Consider the following 23,855-nt stretch of genomic DNA (forward strand, 5'->3'; position numbering starts at 1 on the left):
TTTTTGAAAGGTATATCCATTAAATCCTACAGGTAAAATATCCCTGAAATAGAAATCTCTGAAAAATATTTTTATTTTTTTAATTTTTATTTATTTTTAAAAACATTTTTAACATCTACTTAAAGATAGAGAACTAAGTGCTAACATAAAAACACAGCAAATATTGGCCCTCAAGGAGCTTTTATATATTTTTTCCCAACGAAATACTACCTTTTATTTATTTTTATTGACGTATAATTGACATAAAACATTAGTTTCAGGTTGTGCAAAATAATGATTTGCAATATATTTGTGAGATGACTGCCACAGTAAGTCTAATTAGCATTTACCACCATATATAGTTACAGGGAAACATGTATCAACAGAAAGAACATAGAATCAGACTTGAAATGACTGCACATGAGTAATTATAACCCAGGATATTAATACGTTTTTAATATATTGAGAAATAAAACATCCAAAATATGGGGAAAGAATGAAATATTAAAATGACCATTCAGGGGCACCTGGCTGGCTCAGTCGGTAGGGCATGTGACTCTTGATTTTGGGGTTGTGAGCACAAGCCCCACACTGTGTGTAGAAATTACTTAAAAATAAAATCTTTTAAAAAATGACCATTCATGGGCGCCTGGGTGGCTTAGATGGTTAGGCGTCTGCCTTCGGCTCAGGTCATGACCCCAGGGTCCTGGGATCGAGTCCCGCATCGGGCTCCCTGCTGGGCGGGGAGCCTGCTTCTCCCTCTGCCTCTGCGTCTCTCTCTCTCTGACTCTCATGAATAAATAAAATATTAAAAAAAAAATGACCATTCAGATGTATCTCTGATGTTCAGATGTGTATGAACCAGCAGAAAATTGAGCAGTTGAACCTTGAACAATGTGGAGGTTAGGGGCACCAACCCCCATGCTGTTGAAAATCCACGTATAACCTTTGACTCCCCCAATACTTAACTACTAATAGCCTACTGTTGACCAGAAGCCTTGTTGATAACATAAAGTTAATTGACACAAATTTTATGTTTTCTATACTGTAGTCTTACAATAAAGTAAGCTAGAGAAAAGAAATGTTATTAAGAAGAGACGGGGCGCCTGGGTGGCTCAGTTGGCTAAGCGTCTGCCTTCAGCTCAGGTCATGATTTCAGGGACCTGAGATGGAGCCCAGCATCAGGCTCCCTGCTCAGCAGGGAGTCTACTTCTCCCTCTCCCTTTGCCCCTCCCCTCTGCTTGTGCTCTCTCTCTCTCAAATAAATAAAATCTTTTAAAATAAATAAATGAAAATAAAAAATAAAAATTAGTGTGAAATAAGGTATTTTTCGTCATTAGAAGTCCAATGCGCAAAAAAAAAAAAAGTCCAATGCGCTACACATGACACAGAGCCACTTGAAATAAACACATTTTTTGAAATGAACACAATCTTATTTTTTACTTTTATTTTTTTAAGTTTATTTATTTATTATTAATCTCTACACCCAAAATGGGGCTCAAACTCACCACCCTGAGATCACAAGTCACATGCTCTTCTGACTGAGCCAGCCAGGCACCCCAAGGACATTTTTAAATAAACAAAATGTGAGAGAATTCACTGCTGAAAGATCTGCACAGAGAAATCTTAAAGGATATTTTCAGGCTGAAAGAAAATTATGCTAGTTGAAAATTCAGATCAACAGAAAGGTAGTGAACACCAGAAATGGTAAATAATGGGATATTTGTAAGGTTCTTATTCTTCTCATTTTCTTTAAAGGGTAAATTGTTTAGGAGAGGTCATGGGCCAAATCCAGCTCCCTGCCTACTTTTCTTTCTTTCCTTTTTTTTTTTTTAAATTTTATTTATTTATTTGTCAGAAAGAGAGCACAAGTAGGAGGAACAGCAGCAGAGGGAGAAGCAGGCTCCCTGCTGAGCAAGGAGCCCAATGCAGGACTCGATCCCAGCACCCTGGGATCATGACTTGAGTAGAAGGCAGACGCTCAACCAACTGAGCCACCCAGGCATCCCTCCCTGCCTACTTTTTTTTTTTTTTTAAGATTTTACTTATTTATTTGAGAGAGAGATAGAGAACGAGTGAGAGAACACAAGCAGGGGGAGCAGCAGAGGGAGACGGAGAAGCAGACTCCCTGCTAAGTAGGGAGCCCGATGCATGACTTGATCCCAGGACACTGGGATCATGACCTGAGCCAAAGGCAGATGCTTAACCGACTGAGCCACCCAGGCGCCCCCTGCCTACTTTTTTTTTTTTTTAAGAATTTATTTATTTGACAGAGAGAGACACAGCGAGAGAGGGAACACAAGCAGGGGGAGTGGGAGAGGGAGAAGCAGGCTTCCCACTGAGCAGAGAGCCTGATGCGGGGCTTGACCCCAGGACCCTGGGATCATGACCTGAGCCGAAGGCAGATGCTTAACAACTGAGCCACCCAGGCGCCCCCCCCGCCTACCTTTCTAAGTTAAGTTTTATTTGACCATAACCACATCCATTTGTTTACCTATCTATGAATGCTTTCACTATAGTCAGATGATTGAACAGATTTGATAGAGACTGTATGGCCAGCCAAGCTGAAAATATTTACTATCTGGCCCTCTGTTGCCTAAGAATGAAATTAGTAACAACCTAAGGTGGGTTTGTAACAATAAAAAACTAAAAGGTGGGGCAATGATAGCTCAAAAAACAGAGAATGGACTTAAAAGGAATTATACTGCCATTAGGTTATTAAATTTTTGGAAGTGTGAAATAGAATGTGTGAATTACAAGTGTGAAGTAGGCAAGGTAAGGTGTGTGAAATGAACAGTGTAAAATGTCATGATATCAATCCTAGGTCAACCGTGATGAATGAAAGATGTCACACTGTGAGCTCTATAGTAACCACTAAAATAACAATAAAATCAATAATAATAAAACAAGAAATACTACTTAACCCAGCACAGTCTGCCCTTGAGGCACCAAAATTCACCATTCCATGTGCAAAATGCACTTTTCCCTTAGGACTGAGAATGAGACAAACTGTCCACCCATCATACTAGAGAACCTCACAGTGCAATAAGACAAGAAAAATAATAGGCTTAAAGATCAGAAAAGAATACTGTTGCTATTTGCAGACAACAGGATTGTGTATAAAGAAAACCCAAGAAAGCCTACAGAAAACTACTAAAACTTATGAGTGAATCTACCAAATTCACAAAAGATCAAAATATTAAAAAATCAGTTGTATTTCTGTACTAGCAAACAATTGAAAAATAAAATTAAGACAAAAAAATCCTTATACCCAAGAGTAAATCAAAGATGTACAAGACTGCTATGATGAAAAGCACAAAACATTACTGAAACAAAGAATGCCCAAACAAAAGAAAAGCTGTATCATGTTCATGGATGGCGAGGCTCCCCACTAATCTTTTTTTACTAAGGTAGATTTAATATAATCTCTACCAAAATTACCAAAGTCATTTTTAAAACAAGTAAACAAGCTAATCTTCACATTTATATGGATAAGCAAAGGATGTAGAAAAGCCAAAACAACAGTGAAATAGAAGAACAAAGTTGGAGAAGTTAATTATCTGATTTCAAGACGTAAGCTCCAGGAAATAATTATTTCCTCTAAGCAGCTGGTCTGATTTCTCCTTAGGAATAATACATATCATATAACTTTCAGTGTTTCTCATCTATTATTTCTTTAGGTAGAATTCTAAAGATGTTCCTTCAAGATTCCTGCTCCTTAGTTGTCCAATCAAATGAATTTAGGTACTGTGTTTGGAGATGTAATTAAGGCTACTACTCAGTTGACTGTACACAGGGAGATGAACCTGGATAATCAGGGTACAATGTCATCACATAAGCAGCTAGAAGCAGAAGAGGAAGATGTTTCAGGAAGGAAGCTGGAGAAACTGGAAGCATAAGAGGAACTCAACTGATTGCTGGAAAAGGACCATATATAAAGCACCAGAAAGAATATATGCAGCCTCTAGGAACAAAGATCAACCTGCAGCTGATAGCCAGTGAGGAAACAGGGGGCTCAGTCATATGGTCACAAGGGAATGGATTCTACCAAAACCTGAATAATCTTGGAAGCAGTTTCTTCCCAGAGCCTTCTAATAAAACTCTGTGGGCCCACTTTTATTTCAGTCTTAATGAAATCCAGGGCAGAGAAATTAGCCAAGCCAATCCTGGCTTCTGACTTAAAGAATGTGAGATAATAAATTTGCATTGTTTTAAGTTGCTAAAAGTTTGTGAGAATTTGTTTTTGACACCAAGAGGAAACGAACACATTATCAATACTAGAAACATTAGAAAGTATTTGTAATTCAATTTAAATACATCATACATTCTTACATACCTGTTTACCTGTATTCCTTTAAGCAAACTCAGTGGTCTACATTTCATTATTCTACCTTTGTCCTAATGTTGATTTTATGGCTTATTTTTCCTTCAATTCTGAATTTAGGAATGTTTGTATGTTTCCATTTGTTAATTATTTTTATAAGCCTCTGCAAATCCATGACAATGAAGGGCAAAACACAGAAAAAAACCCACCAGGGTCTTGGTCATTTTCTTCTGTTCTTAGGAAATTGCCAGCATTTTTAGTCTACTGTCTTTTCTGGTCCTGAACATCTGACAATAGAGCTCTGATTAAGAATAAAGGAGGGGCGCCTGGGTGGCTCAGTCGGTTGAGCGACTGCCTTTGGCTCAGGTCATGATCCCGGAGTCCTGGGATCGAGTCCTGGGATCGAGTCCCGCATCGGGCTCCCGGCTCCCGGCTCGGCGGGGAGCCTGCTTCTCCCTCTGACCCTCCCCCCTCTCATGCTGTTTCTCTCTCGCTCGTTCTCTAATAAATAAATAAATAAAATCTTTAAAAAAAAAAGAAGAAGAAAGGAGACATTTCAATGACAGGCTAGCTTTTAGAGATTTGACAATTACTCAACACCCTTCTTTTCATGAAGGATGAATTTTTTTTTTTTTTTTTTAGAGAGAGAGCATGTGAGTGCAGGGGGTGGGGGGCGATGGGAGAGACAGAGGGAGAGAATCCCAAGCAGACTCAACGCTCAGTGTGGAGCCCGATACAGGACTCAGTCCCATGACCCTGAGATCATGATCTGAGCCAAAATCAAGAGTTGGATTCTCAACTGACTGAGCCCAGGTGCCCCACGAAGGATGAATTCTTAAAATCACAAAGCTGGGGTTAGAAAATGGAGTCCTCAGAGAGCAGATTAATCAGTCCACACACCAACTAGGAATTTCTAGTCTTCTACCTTCACCCCTAATACACAGATACAAATACAGAGAAAGCCAAACCTGGAGTAACTGCTCCCCTATACAGAACCAGCACTAGGCAACTTGTTGTGGGGTAGCTGATTCTAGACTTCTTCTCTGAGGTCTGGCAGGTTCTAAAATCTAGAGATCCAAATTCTAGACTGGAAAGCAAGATGAAGTAGGTGGAATCTGTAAATCTGTAGAGATTGTGTTGTAGGTTCTAAAGTATGTCAATCGAATTTCTTTCTGCTGAAATCATCTTCCCATTCATAACAATATTATTTCAAAGTTGCCTGCTTAGTCTTCAAGGCACTGCATGGCAGACATTGTTCTAGAAGTTCTCTGTTCGTGACGACAGAAAGAGGAGGCCAGGACAAGACACCCCATAGAACACATGAACACCCAAAGTTTTTCCTGGGGACCGGGAGGGGAAGGGATGGGATAAGGGGCAAAGTAAGGTTCAGTAGGACCCACAATCAAATTCCCCTCCCAAGGACCCTGTGTCCATCTAGCCTCCTAGAGCAGGAGGAATGAGGACAAATGCCTCCCACACAACAAAGGAGCTCTGTAGAGCCATCTCCTGCCCCAGTCATACAGCAGGACAGACCTGCCAAGATCTGACTCTGTCCAAGCTGAGTCACAGGATGAGCTTGGAATTGACCCGTGGAAAGCCAGTTCCCTCACATGCTGTATATAGAAGTCCCAGACATCTTTGATAGGGTCTGACAGGCACCCTCTTCAATAGCCACTTGAATCCAGGCAGAATTCTCATGTGAAGAAAAATAGACAAAGGCATGTTCCAGAACCCCTGTGGCAGCCAAATGGCCAAGAAGCACTAGCCACTAACTAGGAAGACAATGTATCCCAAACTGCACCTCCCAGAAATCTGTGGCTCAGCACAGATGCCTCAGTTCCCAGAAAAACCAAAGAGGGATTAGACAGAGACCAAACTACACTCCCCAACTTCAGCTGGGCTTGGGTCTCCTCCTCATGGGACCTGGTCCTCACTGATGGAATTTACCTCCTTCTGACCTCTTCCTGGGAGGCTGAACAACCTGGGGGTGGGGGCTGTAGTGACTAGACTGGCCTCACGTGGAGAGAAACCCCACAGTAATTTTTATAATCCATTTGATACAACCTTCTTAAGTACACAGAATATTTATAATAGCTGTTTTTAACATCATTTTCTGTTAATTCTGTCACCCATGTCAATTTTGGGTCTCTATTGACTTTTCTTCATGTTTATAGATCCTAATTTCCTGTTTTGCTTTTGCATACCTGGGTAGGTTTTGACTAAATGCCAGACATTGTGATTTTGACACTGTTGGTTTTCTTGGTTGATGGATGGCTTTCTATTCTTTAAATACTACTGGGCTTAAAGTTAAACTTCTTGGGAAGCAGTTAAACTACTTGGGAACAGTTTGGTTTTATAATAGCTTTGAGGCACCGAAATTCACCATTCCATGTGCAAAATGCACTTTTCCCTTAGGACTGAGAATGAGACAAACTGTCCACCCATCATGCCAGAGAACCTCACAGTGCAATAAGACAAGAAAAATAATAGGCTTAAAGATCAGAAAAGAATACTGTTGCTATTTGCAGACAACAGGATTGTGTATAAAGAAAACCCAAGAAAGACTACAGAAAACTACTAAAACTTATGAGTTAATCTACCAAATTCACATTTATGCTTTGTCAGGAAGGTTCAGAGTAGCTGTTACTCTAGAGTCAATTTGAGCGACGCCCCCCCCCCCCCCCGAAGCACTATTTTTCTGAAGATCCACTTTGATTTTCCAAATGTTGGGAGGGGTTTCCATTCCAGCTGGTGGAAACAAATTATTCCCAACCTGTGCAAATTCCAAGGATGGTTCTGCCTGTTCCTTTCCAGTGGTTCTTTCTCCAGCCCAGGGAGCTTCTTCACATATATGTGCTGATCACTTCAAATCATGTGGAGGAATGTGCTCACTCTGGGTGCAGCTCTCTCCTCTCCTGTAACCTGCCCCATAAATTTGAGCCACCTTTAATTCTCCAAACCCTAAACTCTGCCTCAGTTTGGAGAGACTGCCAGGATTTGATTGGATTCCCTCTCCCTATGCTACAGAATGGAAACTCTCTCCAGGCTGTAAGCTGGAGGTAGTCATAAGGCTCCCTTCATTTGTTCCCTTTCTCTCGAGTTAGCTGTGCTCATCTCCCTATTACCCAATGTCTGAAAACAGGCCATTCATGTATTTTGTCTGGGTTTTTTTGGCTATTTAATGAGAGTATATACATTAAACATTTACTGTTAAAGAAAAAAGGTTGTTGGAATTGGCTGTGAATAATTCTGTTACTTAGGTGCATTACGGAATATGCATTCTATACTCAATAGGGTATGTTCATTTATACAATTTCAGAATAGATACAAAGACATTTGCCAGCATTTGCAGCACATAAAGCTCATGTTCCTTTAGGGCATTTATGAGTTCTTTGCCAGTGTTCATCATTTGATTTACGTATTTCAAAAGGATTCCATGCTGGTCACATCTAATGACACAGGTGTAAGATTCCCTGATTGTAGCAAAAAAAGTTACTGTATTTGGACCATAATTATCAAAGATAATTACTACTCTGTGAACACGCTTCTCTACATTTATTTAAAGGCTAGGAAGGAATTTACTGTAGTATGAATTCCCCGAAATCTAGTGTTTTTGTGGTAGACAGAATTGCCTCCCAAAGATGTTCATGTCCTAATCCCCAGAACCTGTAAATATATTACGTTACATGGCAAAAGGCATTTAAAGTAAAAGATGCAATTGGGTATTTTAGGCCCATATGAATTGTTTCTAGAGTTTCACAGCCTCACAGAGGAGAACTGTGCCTCAGGACAAATCATACCCAGAGCCTCACCCAACACTTGATTTAGAGCTTTTGAGCCAAGAAGATTTAGATGCAGTTTTAGACTTTGAGTTGGTTCTGTAATAGGTTGAGACATTTGGTGGTGCTAAGAGAGAGCGAATGTATTTTTCATGTAGTATGGACAAATAATTGGATGCCAGAGGGTGTTCTGAAGGAGGCAGAATAATGGCCCCCCAAAGATGTCCACATTCTAATCTCCAGGACCTGTGAATATTTCACAGTATAAGGCAAGGGGGAATCAAGGTAGTAGGTGCAGTTAAGGTTGCTAATTAGCTGATTTTAAGATAGGGAGGTCATCCTGGATTATCTGGGTGGGCCCAATGTAGTCACAGAGGTCCTTAAGTGTAGGAGAGGGAGGCAGGAGTTCAGTGTCAGAGTGATGGAAGAGTTGACCGGCCATTGCTGGCTTTGAAGGTGGAAGGGGTCTGCAAACCACAAATTCAGGCAACTTCTAGCAGCTGGAAGGACAAAGAGAAACAGGTTCTCCCTGCAGCCTCCAAAAAGAAAAGCAGCCCTGTGACCTCCCTGTCTAGCAAGATGCATTTCAGACTTCAGACCTCCAGAGCTATAATGCTGTGTTGTTTTAAGCCACCAAATGTATGGTAATTTGTTACAGCAGCCATAAGAGACTAATAAAGTTGTATCTCCATATTCATTATATTCATAGGTTTTTGCTACATAATTCAATTCCTAGTGCCCAAGATTTCATTTATTAGAAAAGTCTTTCCCAGATTCCCAAGGTATTAAATTGTGCCACATTAGTTAGTTTGGCAATAGAATTCCTATTTTAGAATTTCCATCTTTTACTGTGTTCAGGGGTTTCTCCTATGAGTTCTTCCACATTTTACTGAAAATGTTGTCCATATTCAGTGTCTCTAGAGGTATCTTTCTACACTTCTCTGATGTGATGAGATAGAACCTATCACTGAAAACATCATCACATTCTTTCCTAATGTTCTGGTCCTGTGGGAATTCTTTGATAACAATGGAGATATCACCTCCAGGAAAAGGCTTCCCTACAATAGCTGCATTTCTGCCCAGTGGGATTTCATAGAAATTTAATAAGTCTGAATTCTCACAGACTTATCCTCCACCACCACTGCATCCATAGCGTTTATGTGCAAAATGAGCTCTGACATATAATATGTGGAGGATTCTTGCTAAAGGCTTTTCTGGTATCAGATACATTCTGGTACCAGAGACTTTCTTTCCTACACAATGTCTGTAACATATAAGACATAATTTATTACCGAAGGTGTTGCCACATTCACTGCATTTGCAAGACTTATTCCCTGTGCAAATTCCCTATTATCTACTGAGGCCTGACTTCTTAGAAAAGGCTGTTCCACAAACACTACATTTCTACCCCCGAGGAACTCACTGAGGTTTAACAAGGGTTGAGTTCCCAAAGAAGGTATTTCCACAGGCACTGTGTTCATCTCGCTTTGCTCTCGTGCAAGTTCACTCATGTATAAAGAGCTATGACTCCCTGAGGAAGGTTTCTCCACCTTCAGTGAATTTATAGCTTTCTCTCTTGTATGAGTTTTCTTATGTTTAATGAGAACTGACATGTGGGCAAAGGCTTTGCCACATTCACTGCATGCATATGGTCTCTCTCCGGTATGAGTTCGCTGATGCTGAATGAGCTTTGACTTGCTCCTGAAGGCTTTTTCGCAGTCACTGCATTCGTAAGGTTTCTCTCCCGTATGAATTCTCTGATGCTTGGTCAGGTCCGACTTAAAAAAGAAAGTTCTTCCACATTCACTGCATTTATAAGGCTTCTCTCCTGTGTGAAGTCTCTGATGTGCAAGGAGGTATGCCTTCTGGGAGAAGGCTTTCCCACACACACCGCATCCATAGAGTTTTTCTCCTGTGTGAGATCGCTGATGTCTATTGAGCCGGCACTTCCGGCTGAAGGCTTTGCCACATTCACTGCATCCATAGGGTTTCTCTCCTGTATGAGTTCTCTGATGTACCATAAGCTGTGACTTTCTGGAGAAGGCTTTTCCACATTCATTACATTCATGGGGCTTCTCTCCAGTATGAGTTCTCTGGTGTTCAGTGAGCTGAATCTTCCTCATGAATGTTTTCCCACATTCATTGCATCCGTGTGGCTTCTCTCCTCTTTCAGTTCTCTGATGCCTAATGAGTTGTGCCTTCCTGGAGAAGGCTTTCCCACACTCACTGCATTCATGTGGCTTCTCTTCTGTGTAAGTTTTTTGATGTTCATTGAGCTGTGATTTAGTGCTACTGGGTTTAATGCATCCAAGGCATTTAAGTCCAGTAAGAATTGTATCCTGCTGGATGTAGACTGATGATTTCCTGCATCCACTAACCTCATCAGAATTCTCTCCTGCGTATCTTCTATTCTGGATAACAAAACCTAAATGTGATTTCAAACTTTTACAATGTGAGCCAAACTTATTGTGTCTTTGTGTTAAAGGAACAAGACTTTTGCATAAATCGAAATTGTTTCCAAGTGCATAACTTTGCTGATATCTTTCCAAAGTTTTACTCTCGTTTTGGTTTTCTGGGTGCCACTGCATATGGTCAATCTCCCATATTTCTTCTAGGAAAAAGAACAATGAAAACATCCATGATAATTTTAGGGGGAAAAAATGTAAAAAAAAAAAAAAAATTTGCCATGGTTTGGGCTAGCTCTTTATAAGATCCCTAAGAGAAATATATCCTATGCTCTGTGAAAAAAGACAATATTATAAAACAGCAAAGGGAAGAACAGCTACTTTAGAAACAACACTGGATAGCCTACAATGAATAAATATAACTTGGGATTCTTTCCAAACAGGACCTTGCAAAATGGAGATAGAAGTAAAAATAGAACCACACAGTGACTGGAATAGAACAAAACAAGATGGAGGGGATGGATCCATTCATCCAACAAATATTGAATGTGCTGGTGTTTAGGAATATATTACTTTATGATATTTTTTTATTTTAAAGATTTATTTTTATTTATTTTTATTTATTTATTTGAGACAGAGAGAATGAGAGAGAGAGAGAGTACATGAGAGGGGGGAGGGTCAGAGGGAGAAGCAGGCTCCCTGCCGAGCAGGGAGCCCGATGCGGGACTCGATCCCGGGACTCCAGGATCATGACCTGAGCTGAAGGCAATCGCTTAACCAACTGAGCCACCCAGGCGCCCCTACTTTATGATATTTGAACGTTAGAATAATATATTAGAATATTAGAATTAGAATATATCAGTCACACTAAGGCAACTTATATAATCTGTGTCCATGGAGCTGTCATTCTAGTAACAAGACAGAGAGCAAGATGGGGGGACGAGGGGATCAACAAGTAACCAAAGAAATAAAAAAAAATACAGATTATGCAAAATAGTATGTATGAAGGAGATGACAGAGTAGTGGTAGGTTAATCTTAGATAAAATAGTCATCCATGAGACAAGGCAAGTTAAGGTGACATCATAGGATAAGAATGAGCAATGTTATGCAGATAACTTGATGAAGAACATTCCAAGAAGGAACAGCCAATGCCAAAACCCAGAGGCAGAAAAATTTAGGCATCATCAAGAAACATAAAAAAAAGCCTGGTGTACCTGGACTATCCTGAGCTTGAGTGAAGTGGAAATTGCTAAGTTTGAAAAGGGAGGAAGAATTGAGAAGATATAGATGATGTAGGAAGACTTTGTTAGAAATTAGGTTTTATACTAAGAGCAATGGCCATAAGCCACTGAACATTTTTTGGAAGGAATACAACCCATTCTGAATTAGTATTTCCCAAAATACCAATAATCACACAGCTGTTGTATGAAAAATGAGCTGGAGAGATGAAGTTGTTGAGAGAATACACAACAGGATACAGCAGAGTTCAGCAAGGGGTAACAGCAGCATCAGCTGACCACCATGGAGATGGAGAAATGTACAAGAACAAGGACATAGTGCAGAGAAAGGAAAGACAATGACAGAAGGAAAAGATAAGGCTCACTGTAAGAATGAATGCCAGAGGAAGAAAAGGGAATCATCAAGCATAGCTTCTCAATATGTGGCTTACGTATCTGTGTACCTGCTGGTGCCATTTAATAAGATGAGGAAGATTAGGGAGAGAGGTTTGACATTTGTGGGGACTCAAGTGCTCCATTTTGAGGGACACATCAGGCTTGAGATAATATATACATTCATGAACAAATATGAAGTATCCAGTTAGACCTATGAGTGTGGAGAAAGTTCTAGACTTCAGATAACTTTTTTTAAAGATTTTTATTTATTTATTTGAGAGAGAGAATGAGAGACAGAGAGCACGAGAGGGAGGAGGGTCAGAGGGAGAAGCAGACCCCCCGCTGAGCAGGGAGCCCGACGTGGGACTCGATCCCAGAACTCCAGGATCATGACCTGAGCCGAAGGCAGTCGCTTAACCAACTGAGCCACCCAGGAGCCCCCAGATAACTTTTTTTAAGTGGGCATGGAGCCCAATGCAGGGCTTGACCTCACAATCCTGAGATCAAGACCTGAGCTGAGATCGAGTCAGATGCTTAATGAACTTAATCACCCAGGCGCCCCTTCAGATAAAAATTTTAAGTCATGAGTATATAAACAGTACTTAAATATTTTGACTACACAGAACCAGGTGAGATAATGTAGGAAGAATGGACAGAGAAAGAGGAAGGCCCTGGACAAGAATTTCATAGATTCCAAGTCTTAAGAGTTTTGGGAGAGGGGCGCCTGGGTGGCTCAGTTGTTAAGTGGCTGCCTTCGGCTCAGGTCATGATCTTGGGGTCCTGGGATCTAGCCCTGCATCGGGCTCCTTGCTCAGCGGGAAGCCTGCTTCTCCCTCTCCCACTCCCCCTGCTTGTGTTCCCTCTCTCACTGTCCCTCTCTCTCTCTCTGTCAAATAAGTAAATAAAATCTTTAAAAAAAAAAAGAGTTTTGGGAGAGGAATATGCAAAGAGAATTTGAAAATCCCATCCAGAGACATCAAACAAATGCTGATCAAACATAAACAATGTGGGTTTTCATAACAAAGGGTTGGAATCAGAAAATCAGAAAGGAGGACCTATAGCACCTCCTCCCAAGATTACTGCGGTAAAATATTCAACAACTGCCTTGTTACTAAACCTTTCCCCTTTCATTCTACCTGCACACCAAAACTAACTTATATAAAACACCAATCACCTATTTAGACTAATACTGTAGTCAACACTTCAATTTTCTATGTAAAAATGATACAACCTCACCCAGTCCAATATACCCAGACACATATATGTCCATCTAGAATTGAAAAATAGGTCCTTAGGGGCACCTGAGTGGCTCAGTCAGTTAAGTGTCCAACTCTTGATTTCAGCTCAGGTTATGATCTCAGGGTTGTGAGATCAAGCCCCACACCTGGCTCCATGCTGAGTGTGGAGCCTGCTTAAGATTCTCTTTCTCTCAAAAAAAAAAAGAAGAAGGTAGCAGGAGGGGAAGAATGAAGGGGGGGAAATCAGAGGGGTAGATGAACCATGAGAGACGATGGACTCTGAAAAACAAACTGAGGGTTCTAGAGGGGAGGGGGGTGGGAGGATGGGTTCGCCTGGTGGTGGGTATTGAGGAGGGCACGTTCTGCATGGAGCACTGGGTGTTATGCACAAACAATGAATCATGGAACACTTCATCTAAAACTAATGATTAACATAAGAATAAAAAAATTAAAAAAAAAAAAGATTCTCTTTCTCTCTCCCTCTCCCTCTGCCCACCCTGCTCATGCATGTGCACATTCTCTCTCTAATAAAAAAAAAAAAAAAGAAAAGGTCCTCAGGCCATCTGCCCTTGTCCCAGAGAAGAGTACAGTTGTACTGACTGGTGGAAACATCACCTTCTCCAATGAGTTTAATCATACTATAACTGTGTACTATGCTGTTTAATAAAATTTTCTGCAATGATGGGAATGTTCTGTATCTGTGTTTCCTAATATGGTACCCACTAGCCACGTGTGGCTATTGAGCACTTGAATGTGGGTGACCAGAGTGACAGTGGAACTGAATTTGTAATTTTACTTAATGTTAATTACACTTAGGTAGCCACATGCGGCCAGTGGCCAATACAATGGACAGCACAGATACAGGTCATCTGTATCCATATAAACCATATCCGTACTTGCCATTATAATCTACTTAATATACTCATCCCCAAATTTTCTTCTTTCAACTAATGCCACAGTCTTCCTTAATCTCTGTTCCTACATCATCTGTCACCACCAATTAAGAGATTCATTCCCCATCCAGGAACAAAACATCAACCTGCCTTATCTTCCATTTATCCTAGAATTCCAAGCTGTAACTTCCTGTTTCAATGCTACTCCCTAGCTATCAAGCAAGACCATCTACAAATAGCATAAAAAGTTAAAACAGAACCAAATTCACACTTTCTAAGCCAATTATTAACATAAAGTCCACAATAATCAGCCATTTCCTTTCATACAGTCTCCTATAGGCCAATGTACTAAGGCTCTCCCACATTGCTTTCCTCAACTCTATCTCTAACCCATGTCATTTTGACTTGAAATTCAACTATCTTTCTTGTAGAAATTATTTTATCATTCTTCCAAAAAGTACTTTAATTCTTTCTGTAACACTTCACCAAAGCTCAATTTTCTCTAATTTTGCAAAAACAGCCCGTCTATGCCTCATAATCAAATCCTAAAAATTTTAATGGGACTTTGACACTTGGAAGGTATTCTGTCCTTCATTAGATCCAGCTCTTTCAGAGTGCAGTAGGATGGCAGTTCTTCAACTACACGGATCAAAGCACAGCTGGCCTAGTTAAGTTTTTCCAAGCTCATATGCTCAGGGCACTCCCCATTTCTAGTAGATTAGAAACCAAATCTCCAGAGACAAAGCCTGTGGTTTGAAAAAGTTCCCATGTAGTTTACACACATCCCTGATTTAAAAAGAAAACAAAACAAAATAAGACCTACTTTCAAGATGTGGGGAACAAACACATGCAAGTGATGCTGTCAGTGAATGATTATCTAGTCTACATGCAGTAAGGAAGACTAACATAGAGGCCTTTTCTCCATATGGAAAAAGAAGCCTCATACCCACCATAAAACAATATGATAAAACATGTGATCATGACTGAATCAGTGCAGTATAGACACAAAGTACAGAAAAATTAGAAAAGAGGGAGTTCCAAGTGTGCACTGGAACTTGTGGAGATAAAAAGAGATCAAGGTGGGGGTGCCTGGGTGGCTCAGTCGGTTAAGCGACTGCCTTTGGCTCAGGTCATGATCCTGGAGTCCCGGGATCGAGTCCCGCATCGGGCTCCCTGCTCGGTGGGGAGTCTGCTTCGTCCTCTGACCCTATCCCCTCTCATGTGTTCTCTCTCTCTCATTCTCTCTCTCAAGTAAATAAATAAAATCTTAAAAAAAAAAAAGAGATCAAGGTGAAGGAAGGCGGTATCTGGCCGTAAAAATGCAACACAATCAAATGCACAGATGCCAATCCTCAGCTTATTGGACACTATATGACCTGTGGCTTTCAATAAAATCTATCACTTCCTCCTCTTTGGAATAAGTTTGTCACTTGTTTCTGGGACATTTTCTGACCCTCCTCCCACCATAGCCCCAATACTTCTCACTCTACCCAGCTGGGTTCTTATCTTATCAACCTCTAAATATATGTGGACCTCTTGTTTTTTTAACCAGTTCTCACTCCTCCTGTTTTCTCATCAAGTTCCACCACTTTAATGCCCCCCGCCCACAGAGGAATACAGCCATACCATTAAAAGGGACTAACTGAACAACCGAAGACAGCCGATGTGTGTAGCAACAGGTGCAATGCAAGGCTAAATGATCACAACCTACTCCGAGGTGGGAATTGAGAGTGTGCAATTCCCTAAGGCCTTTTCAAAACAATAAAATCTAATATAAGTAGCAGAGACTGTCAGAAATAATACAGAAAATTCAAGGCAACTCACAGGTAACTAAGCACCTAACGTGTACAGCAGCAGAGCAGAACCTAAGTAAAACGCACTAGGAGTAAAAGGATTCACCAGGAGGAAAAATGATCTCAGGTTGCAACACAAAAGCTGAAGGAAAGAGGACTTCCCAGGATAATTATCCTCGGTGCCGGCAAAATATAGAATTAGAGGTCTGATCAGACTACAAAAGGGGAGATGTCAACCTGGGAATAACTGTCAGAGTACAGAGAGCTAAACTCTTCAAATATATCTGAATACACTCTATGACGGTGAAGACATTATCTGGGAGAAAGGAGGACCTCTGCTTTTGCATACAGGAAGGAGGACATCAAAGGGCAGCTGCCCTGGTAGCTGGCAACATACGGGGATTACACTGCCGATCAGACATTAGTAGAAGAGGTCAATTTGGGACTCTCCAGCAGAGAACAGAGAGCTTAGGCCTTGAGAATGAATGAAACTTTTAATATGAGAATGAAGCAGAAGATTAAAAAAAGAAAGAAAAACCCACAAAAACCCAGAACCTGGAAGTTGGGGAAGCAGAGGCTGAATAGTAGTAGATTGAGGTGCCCTAAGCGACAAGGTACGTGTAGTTTTTAGATGACCTCAGGTGAGGTGGGTTGTCAGGGAGGGATTTCAGCCCTTTTGAAAGGGGCAAGGATGTGCAGAAGACGAGAACTGTGCCAAGTGCAAAGCCATCTGTATGGGAGCAAGTCGGTGAGGAACAGGAGGTGGGAACGCTGCAGAAAAGGGAAGTAGAAGACAGGCAGAAGCTGGGCAGGAGGGAACCAGGTAAGAAATCTGGATCCTACATGAGCCAAGATTGTAATCAGATCTAGAAATGAGAAAAAAAGGAAGATCTCAACCTTTAATAGCAGGCAAAGAACAGCCCGAATAAAGAAGAGCGATACAGAAAGGAGTTACTCAGATTTTTGTGTCACCAACTGGCATAAGAAAAGTTCTCCAGGGACGCCTGGGTGGCTCAGTTGGTTGAGCGTCTGCCTTCGGCTCGGGTCATGAACCCAGGGTCCTGGGATCAAGTCCCACATCGGGTTCCCTGCTCACTGGGGACCCTGCTAGTCCCTCTGCCTGCCGCCCACCCTGCTTGTGAGCGCTCTCTTTCTCTCTCTCTGACAAATAAATAAAATAAAATCATTAAAAAAAAAAAAAAAAAAGAAAAGTTCTCCACACAACACTTCCAAAGTGTTAACCTTTCACTGGCCCACTGGAGTTTTAGTGTCCTTTCTCCCCATTTTCTTGGTTTTCACTCACTCACCTTGACAGGTTTGACTCTGAGCTGCTCCCACTACCGTCCATGATGGTTCTCCTTGCTCCAACTGGAAGAGTGAATCTGGTTTGCCAGCTTGATAACCTGTAAAATGGGAAATCACTGAAAACTTGGCACCAAGTATTTAAGCTTGGGGAATCTAAGAAAACTGGAGAAAGTCTGTACATCATTTATACTTCAGTAAAGCAAAATCCTTTTCCTGGGGGAGGGAGAGCATATACACTCTAGCACCAAAGAGGAGAATAAAAGTCTGTTCTCTACAATGTGTTAGTCCAAACCAGGAGATATTTCAGGGACACTACCAATTTTATTGAACGAGAAAGAAAAGGCAACGGATTGTGATGCCGTCCTCACCCACTGACACCAGGTTCCTATAGTTCTCCAACATCACTTCCCGGTACAGGTCCTTCTGAGATGGAGCCAGTAACTGCCATTCCTCCCAGGAGAAGCCCACAGCCACGTCCTCAAATGATAATGATGCCTGTAACAACAGATGCCGATGCAATCTAAGGTGGAACAGGTGATGCGGAAAAGAGGGACAGGAACACGTTCTCATCATTTTCCCTTGATAAGTTATGCACACTGTGAGTATTTCACATACCACAGGACCATGTGTCTTAGTCCATTCAGGTTCCTATAACAAAATGCCAGAGACTGTGCAGCTTATAAAAGCAGAAATTTATTTCTCACAGTTGTGGAAGCTGGGAAGTCCCAGATCAAGGAGCCAGCAAGGTTGCATTCTGGTGAGGGCCCACTTCCCAGTCCAAAGGCCCCACCTCCTAATACATCATCTTTGGGGGTTAAGATTCTAACATACGAATTTTGTGGGGACACAAACATTCAGACAACACCACCATGGAATTCTATTAATTAGTTCTTCTTAGCCTAAAAGAGTACTAAAGTAATATTTGAAGAAAAAAAAAATACTTGCAGAGACAAAACAATGTGGAGGAAGAATGTTCATTATTTGTTTATAACAGTGAAAAATTATCCATATCTACACGTCCATCAGAAACAGACAAGGGGGCGCCTGGGTGGCTCAGTCGGTTAAGCGTCTGCCTTAGGCTCGGGTCGTGATCCCAGGGTCCTGGGATCAAGCCCCGCATCGGGCTCCCTGCTCAGCGGGAAAAGCCTCCTTCTCCCTCCCCCACTCCCCCTGCTTGTGTTCCCTCTCTCGCTGTGTCTTCCTCTGTCGAGTAAATAAATAAAATCTTAAAAAAAAAAAAATCAGGGCGCCTGGGTGGCTCAGTTGGTTAAGCGACTGCCTTCGGCTCGGGTCGTGATCCCAGGGTCCTGGGATCGAGCCCCGTATCGGGCTCCCTGCTCAGCAAGGAGCCTGCTTCTCCCTCTGACCCTCCCCCCTCTCATGTACTCTCTCTCATTCTCGCTCTCTCAAATAAATAAAATCTTTAAAAAAAAAAAATCAATTTGGTAGTGGGGCCCCTGGCTGGCTCAGTCGGTAGAGCATGACTCTTGATCTCGCAGTCATAAATTCAAGCCCACGTTATGTATAGAGATTACTTAAAATCTTAAAAAAAAAAACAATTTGGTAGATGTAAACCTATTAATGCCAATGATCTTCAAGGTACTCTCTTAAATAAAAAAAAATCAAGTTCCCAAGTTGTATATATAGTATGATCCCCAGATATATGGAAAAGTCTTAATAATATACACAATTATATATGTATAAGTATACATATTGATGCATATAAAAACGTGTATAAATATATTCTACCACATGTCAATTATACAAAGAGATTGACTGGAGACCCAAACTATTAACATCTGTTACCTCTTGGGTTGGAGGTTGGGCAGGAAGAGGTGAAAGGGGATATTCTCTTTTGGTGTAAATACTTCTTTTTGTTTGAATCTTTTACATGCAAATGGAGCCACGCATCATTTAAGTAATTAATAATACAAACGCCAGACCAGGAATAATTGACTCTGCCTTCATTTCTGAAACTGCAGTTGAAAAGGTATAAAGGGAGCATTACCACTGTTTGTACTCCAAGCTGTTATCAAAGAGTGGAACTTTCAGCTGTCTTCTGCCAAATGGCAGAATTCTTCTTCATGGAGGACCACTCAAAGGTCAAGCAGCCCATTCATTCTATTAAATAATTCAGGCTTTATTCTGGGGTAAAGTGTGGCCTGCCAGAAGATTCTATTGTCCAGGTGCACTGCTTTTGAAGAATTTTGCCCAATCAAGTTCTGCTTTGGAATTATCCCCTTAGTTTACTGACGAACATAATGACAAAAAGCCAAAGGAAACATCTTATGCCTTTATTACATGACTGATATTGAGGACACTGTCTACCACAAAATCTCTGTGAAGAGCTAGGAAAAGAAATTTCTTAAGCACTAAGAGCAATGAAATTACTTTCCCTGAAGAACTGGTTTTCTTTCTCCTCACAGACACTACAAATCATGTAACTTTTCATGTTTTTCTTGTTATTACAGCTGCCAAGAAATGAGACACAAATTCAAAGCTAAGCCAGCCCATAAGATCTTTACCTCGGTTCCATCCTTAAGGGCTTTGTATGAATCTTACGACCCATGTATCTTGCTTCCTAACTCCCCAGATTTTAAGATTATGGCCTAAACTTATTTTCCACAGATCCTGACTTTTATCAACATATACTGTTTCATTTTATCAGACTGTTTATTTTTTAACTTTTTTAAAAGATTTTATTTACTTGAGAGAGAGAGAGAGAGTACAAGCAAGGGGAGAAGCAGGCAGAGGGAGAAGCAGGCTCCCCACTGAGCAAGGAGTCTTATGCAGGGCTCGATCCCAGGACTCTGGGATCATGACCCGAGCCAAATGCAGACGCTTAACAGACTGAGCCACCCAGGCACCCCCAGACTGTGTTTTAGAAGCTTCCACAAATCCACTGGGAAACAAAGGACAAAAATAGGTAAAATAAGCCTTACCCGGGCCTTGGTCATGTTCTTCTGTTCTGAAGAAAGGGCTAGCAACTGCAGGGTATGCTCTGTCTTCTGTCTGCTCCCGGCCTGCCTGGAAGTTATGGTCAGATATCTCAGGTCAGGCTGCTGCCAGAAATGATGATTTCCTAAGCCTGAGACCTCCTCCTTCTTCCAGTACTGATAATGTCTTATTCCTGTAGACTAGAACCTGTGGATTCAAGAGCAAATTCAACTGTAAGAGGATATGTACCTGGGATCCCAGCTTTCTCTTGCCATGCAGACTTACTCCAACAAAAGGCCCCAACATTTCTTCTGTCTCTTTAACACCAGGAAAGCTTTTACATCACGGGGCCGTGCTCCATAAGAAGACATGGGATGGGCAAGAGGAATGCCCCCCCTTTTTGGGCAAAGTTAGACTAGAATGGATGTGAAAGAGATGGGAAAAAAACCCAACTCATGATCTTGTCTGTAGCCAAGTTCTTACACAAATCAATTTTAGGAAAGATAATGGATACAAGTGGTGGCTCTGGAAACTGCCTTAAAACCACCTGTGCCCACACATTCCTAAAATTTCTGTTTATTGCACTGGAGCAATTATCCTATCTGAAGACCAAGGGACTATAAAAATCATGAGCATCGTCTTATTTAATCCTCAATACTACTCTATAAGGTAAGCATGATCTCCATTTTATTTTATTTTATTTTTTTTAAAGATTTCATTTATTTATTTGAGAGAGAGAATGAGATAGAGCACATGAGAGGGGGGAGGGTCAGAGGGAGAAGCAGGCTCCCCGCTGAGCAGGGAGCCCAATGCGGGACTCAATCCCGGGACTCCAGGATCATGACCTGAGCCGAAGGCAGTGGCTTAACCAACTGAGCCACCCAGGCGCCCCATGATCTCCATTTTAAACATAAGTAAGCTGAGGCTTGATCAGGTGAAGTGTGTTGTCCATGTTAATATCCTCCCTAAGTAGCAATATGGGAATCTGAATCCACATCTGCCTCTCTCCATTATGGCATATTCCTTTTCCGATAGCCTCACAATACAATTTCTTTTCTTTCTCATGCAGTTTAATAATTTTACTCCCTGGGGCGCCTGGGTGGCTCAGTCGGTTAAGCGTCTGACTCTTGATTTCAGCTCAGGTCATGATCTCAGGGTCCTGGGATTGAGTTCAGCATCGTTGGGCATCCTGCTCAGTGGGGAGTCTGCTTCTCTCTCTCTCTGCTCCTCCCCCGCTGTGTTCTCGCTCCCAAATAAATAAACCAAATCTTAAAAAAAAAAAAAAACTTTACTCCCTAGCACTTCATACTATGGAGTGGCCACACGGTCATAGTTGCAAAAACAGAACCCCTGGAACCAGTTCTTGTAATATTTGCTATGCACACCCAGCCAGCTCCTCCCACACAAGCCAGAATGCAAAGGCAGAGCCACCCTTGCCTCAGCAGCTGCAGGTCAGAGATCAGTCTCCCCAAGGGCCAAGCCCTAGAGCCATGCTGGAAACTCACACTCTGGTGCCTGGGTGGCTCAGATGGTTAAGCGTCTGCCTTCGGCTCAGGTCATGATCCCAGGGTCCTGGGATCGAGTCCCGCATCGGGCTCCCTGCTCCTTGGGAGCCTGCTTCTCTCTCTCTCTCTCTGTCTCTCATGAATAAATAAATAAAATCTTTAAAAAAAAAAAAAAAAAAAGAAACTCACACTCTGAGGACACCAACACCATGAAGTCAATTTAAATTTTGCTTCACCCTGCAAGGCAGCAAATTATTCTCAAAGACTCTCTTGCTCTCTTGAATCCTCCATACCAGAAAGCTCATCTCTGACTCATTCTCTGGCCAACTGGTAAACACAGTAAACAAGGATACCTACCACCCCCTGACAATGCTTTATCCCAGTCTTGGCCCTTCAGTCTAGTCTACCTGCAGTGCCAGCCTAAAAAGAATGGTATACAACTCCACATGGGTAGGAGAAAGGTAGGAAGAGGGGGTTAGACATGAATGAGTTTACAACTGAGACCTCCAGGACTGGAGATCAAGGACTCAACCATTTCCCAGAAGCTGCTTGGCAGACTTTCCCTCACCCTCAACAGAGCTGAGCTGCACCAAATGTTCATGCCTGGAACATAGCAATGAAACTGAAAACGGCAATGGAACTACCCTGATTGGTAGGACTAATCTGCATCTCCTACTGAACTAAGGTTAAGGTCAAGTTCCTAGATGGATGACTGTCTAAATAAAATAGGGATTTTCTTAACAAAAGGGGCATGGATGTCAGGATGCCAGCCAACAGTAGCCAATAAAATAAATTAATAGGTTAGAAGAGAAAAGCCTAAATTGATATTGAAAAAGTAGCTCATAAAATTCAGTATTCCTTTTGTTAACAAACCTATAATAGCCTAGGAACGGAGTGGCTACCTCCTTAGACTCATTATGGTACAATGGGAAACAGCTGGTTTTTGTTCCAGGTTTCTGGCACACAGCTCCTAAAATCTTTGGAGTGCCAAGAGTAGCTCTGATATGCCAATGAGATTATTGGTGGCTGGGGGTCCACAGACAGCTTCAGGATAGAGGGTGGTCCCCAGAAAGATCAAGGCATGATTAGAGGGTTGGAACTTTCAGCCTCATCCCCTGGGAAGTGGAGAGGTGCTGGAGATTGAGTTTAATCATCAGTGGGCTATTTAATCAACAAAATCTCCCAAATTACACGGTTTGGAGAGCTTCTGAGTTGAACACTCAGGTGGAGCCAAGAGGGTGGTGTACCCCAACTCCATATGGACAGAAGCTCCTGTGCTCAGGACCCTTCCAGATCTCACTCTATGTACCTCTTCATCTGGCTGTTCATTTGTATCTCTTGTAATAAATTGGTGACAGTAAGTAAAGTATCTTCCTGAGTTCTGTGAGCTGTTCTAACAAATTATTGAACTTGGGGGGGCGGGGTGTAGAAACCTCTGATTTATTTTTTAAAAAGATTTATTTATTTGAGAGAGAGAACAGGGGGAGGGGCAAAGGAAGAGGAAGAGAGAATCTCAAGCAGACTCCCAGCTGGGAGTCTAAATTCATGTCTAAATTCCCTCCACTGATGGCAGAGCCCAGTGCAGGGTGATCTCACAACCCTGAGATCATGACCTGAGCCAAAATCAAGAGTCAAACACCCAACCAACTGAGCCACCCAGGTGCCCCCGAAACCCCTGATTTATAGCCAGCTGGTCAGAAATACAAGGGGCAACCTGGGAATAGTGACTGTATCTGAAGTGTGGTCAACCTTGTGAAAGCGAGCCCTTAATCTGTGGGATCTGCATGAATTCCTGGTAGTTAGCATCAAAACTGAGTTGAATTTTAGGACACCCAGTTGTTGTCCAGGGAGTTGGGAGAATTGGCTGGTGTGGGGACAAACTCCCACACATGTGATGTCAATAGTGTTGGGAGAAAAAAACAGCTTACTGATAAAACAAGAACAAAATAAAATCCTATAAATCTCTTGTAAAAGGATACATCAAGTGTAACACCATTTGCATAAACTTCTTAAATGCACATAGAAATAGAATATATAGTTTGGAGATACACACTTAAAGTCCAAAAATTATTATAATGTAAAA

At 41.7% G+C, this 23,855-nt stretch overlaps 1 protein-coding gene across 3 annotated transcripts in view; it reads right to left on the minus strand.

The window, feature by feature from the left end:
* The window catches only part of ZNF577 (zinc finger protein 577), a 38,577-nt gene that overhangs the window by 9,732 nt on the left and 4,990 nt on the right, over nucleotides 1–23,855 (minus strand). For 2 of the 3 annotated variants that reach the window (XM_064581702.1, XM_064581703.1), the window contains exons 3-6: nucleotides 20,273–20,474; nucleotides 17,699–17,825; nucleotides 17,333–17,428; nucleotides 9,506–10,693 (exon numbers count right to left, since the gene is read on the minus strand). In XM_064581702.1, coding sequence (XP_064437772.1) covers nucleotides 9,506–10,693; nucleotides 17,333–17,428; nucleotides 17,699–17,825; nucleotides 20,273–20,287 — 1,426 coding nt within the window. In that variant the 5' untranslated portion in view covers nucleotides 20,288–20,474. Of the gene's footprint in view, nucleotides 1–94; nucleotides 10,694–17,332; nucleotides 17,429–17,698; nucleotides 17,826–20,272; nucleotides 20,475–23,855 lie in introns of those variants that run through there. The other variant, XM_045892069.3, reaches the window with a different exon arrangement.

Source organism: Mirounga angustirostris, unplaced genomic scaffold (genome assembly GCF_029215605.1).
Source record: "Mirounga angustirostris isolate CCGP_5_RB_7025 unplaced genomic scaffold, mMirAng1.0.hap1 SCAF_16, whole genome shotgun sequence".
Classification (NCBI taxonomy): Eukaryota; Metazoa; Chordata; class Mammalia; order Carnivora; family Phocidae; genus Mirounga; species Mirounga angustirostris.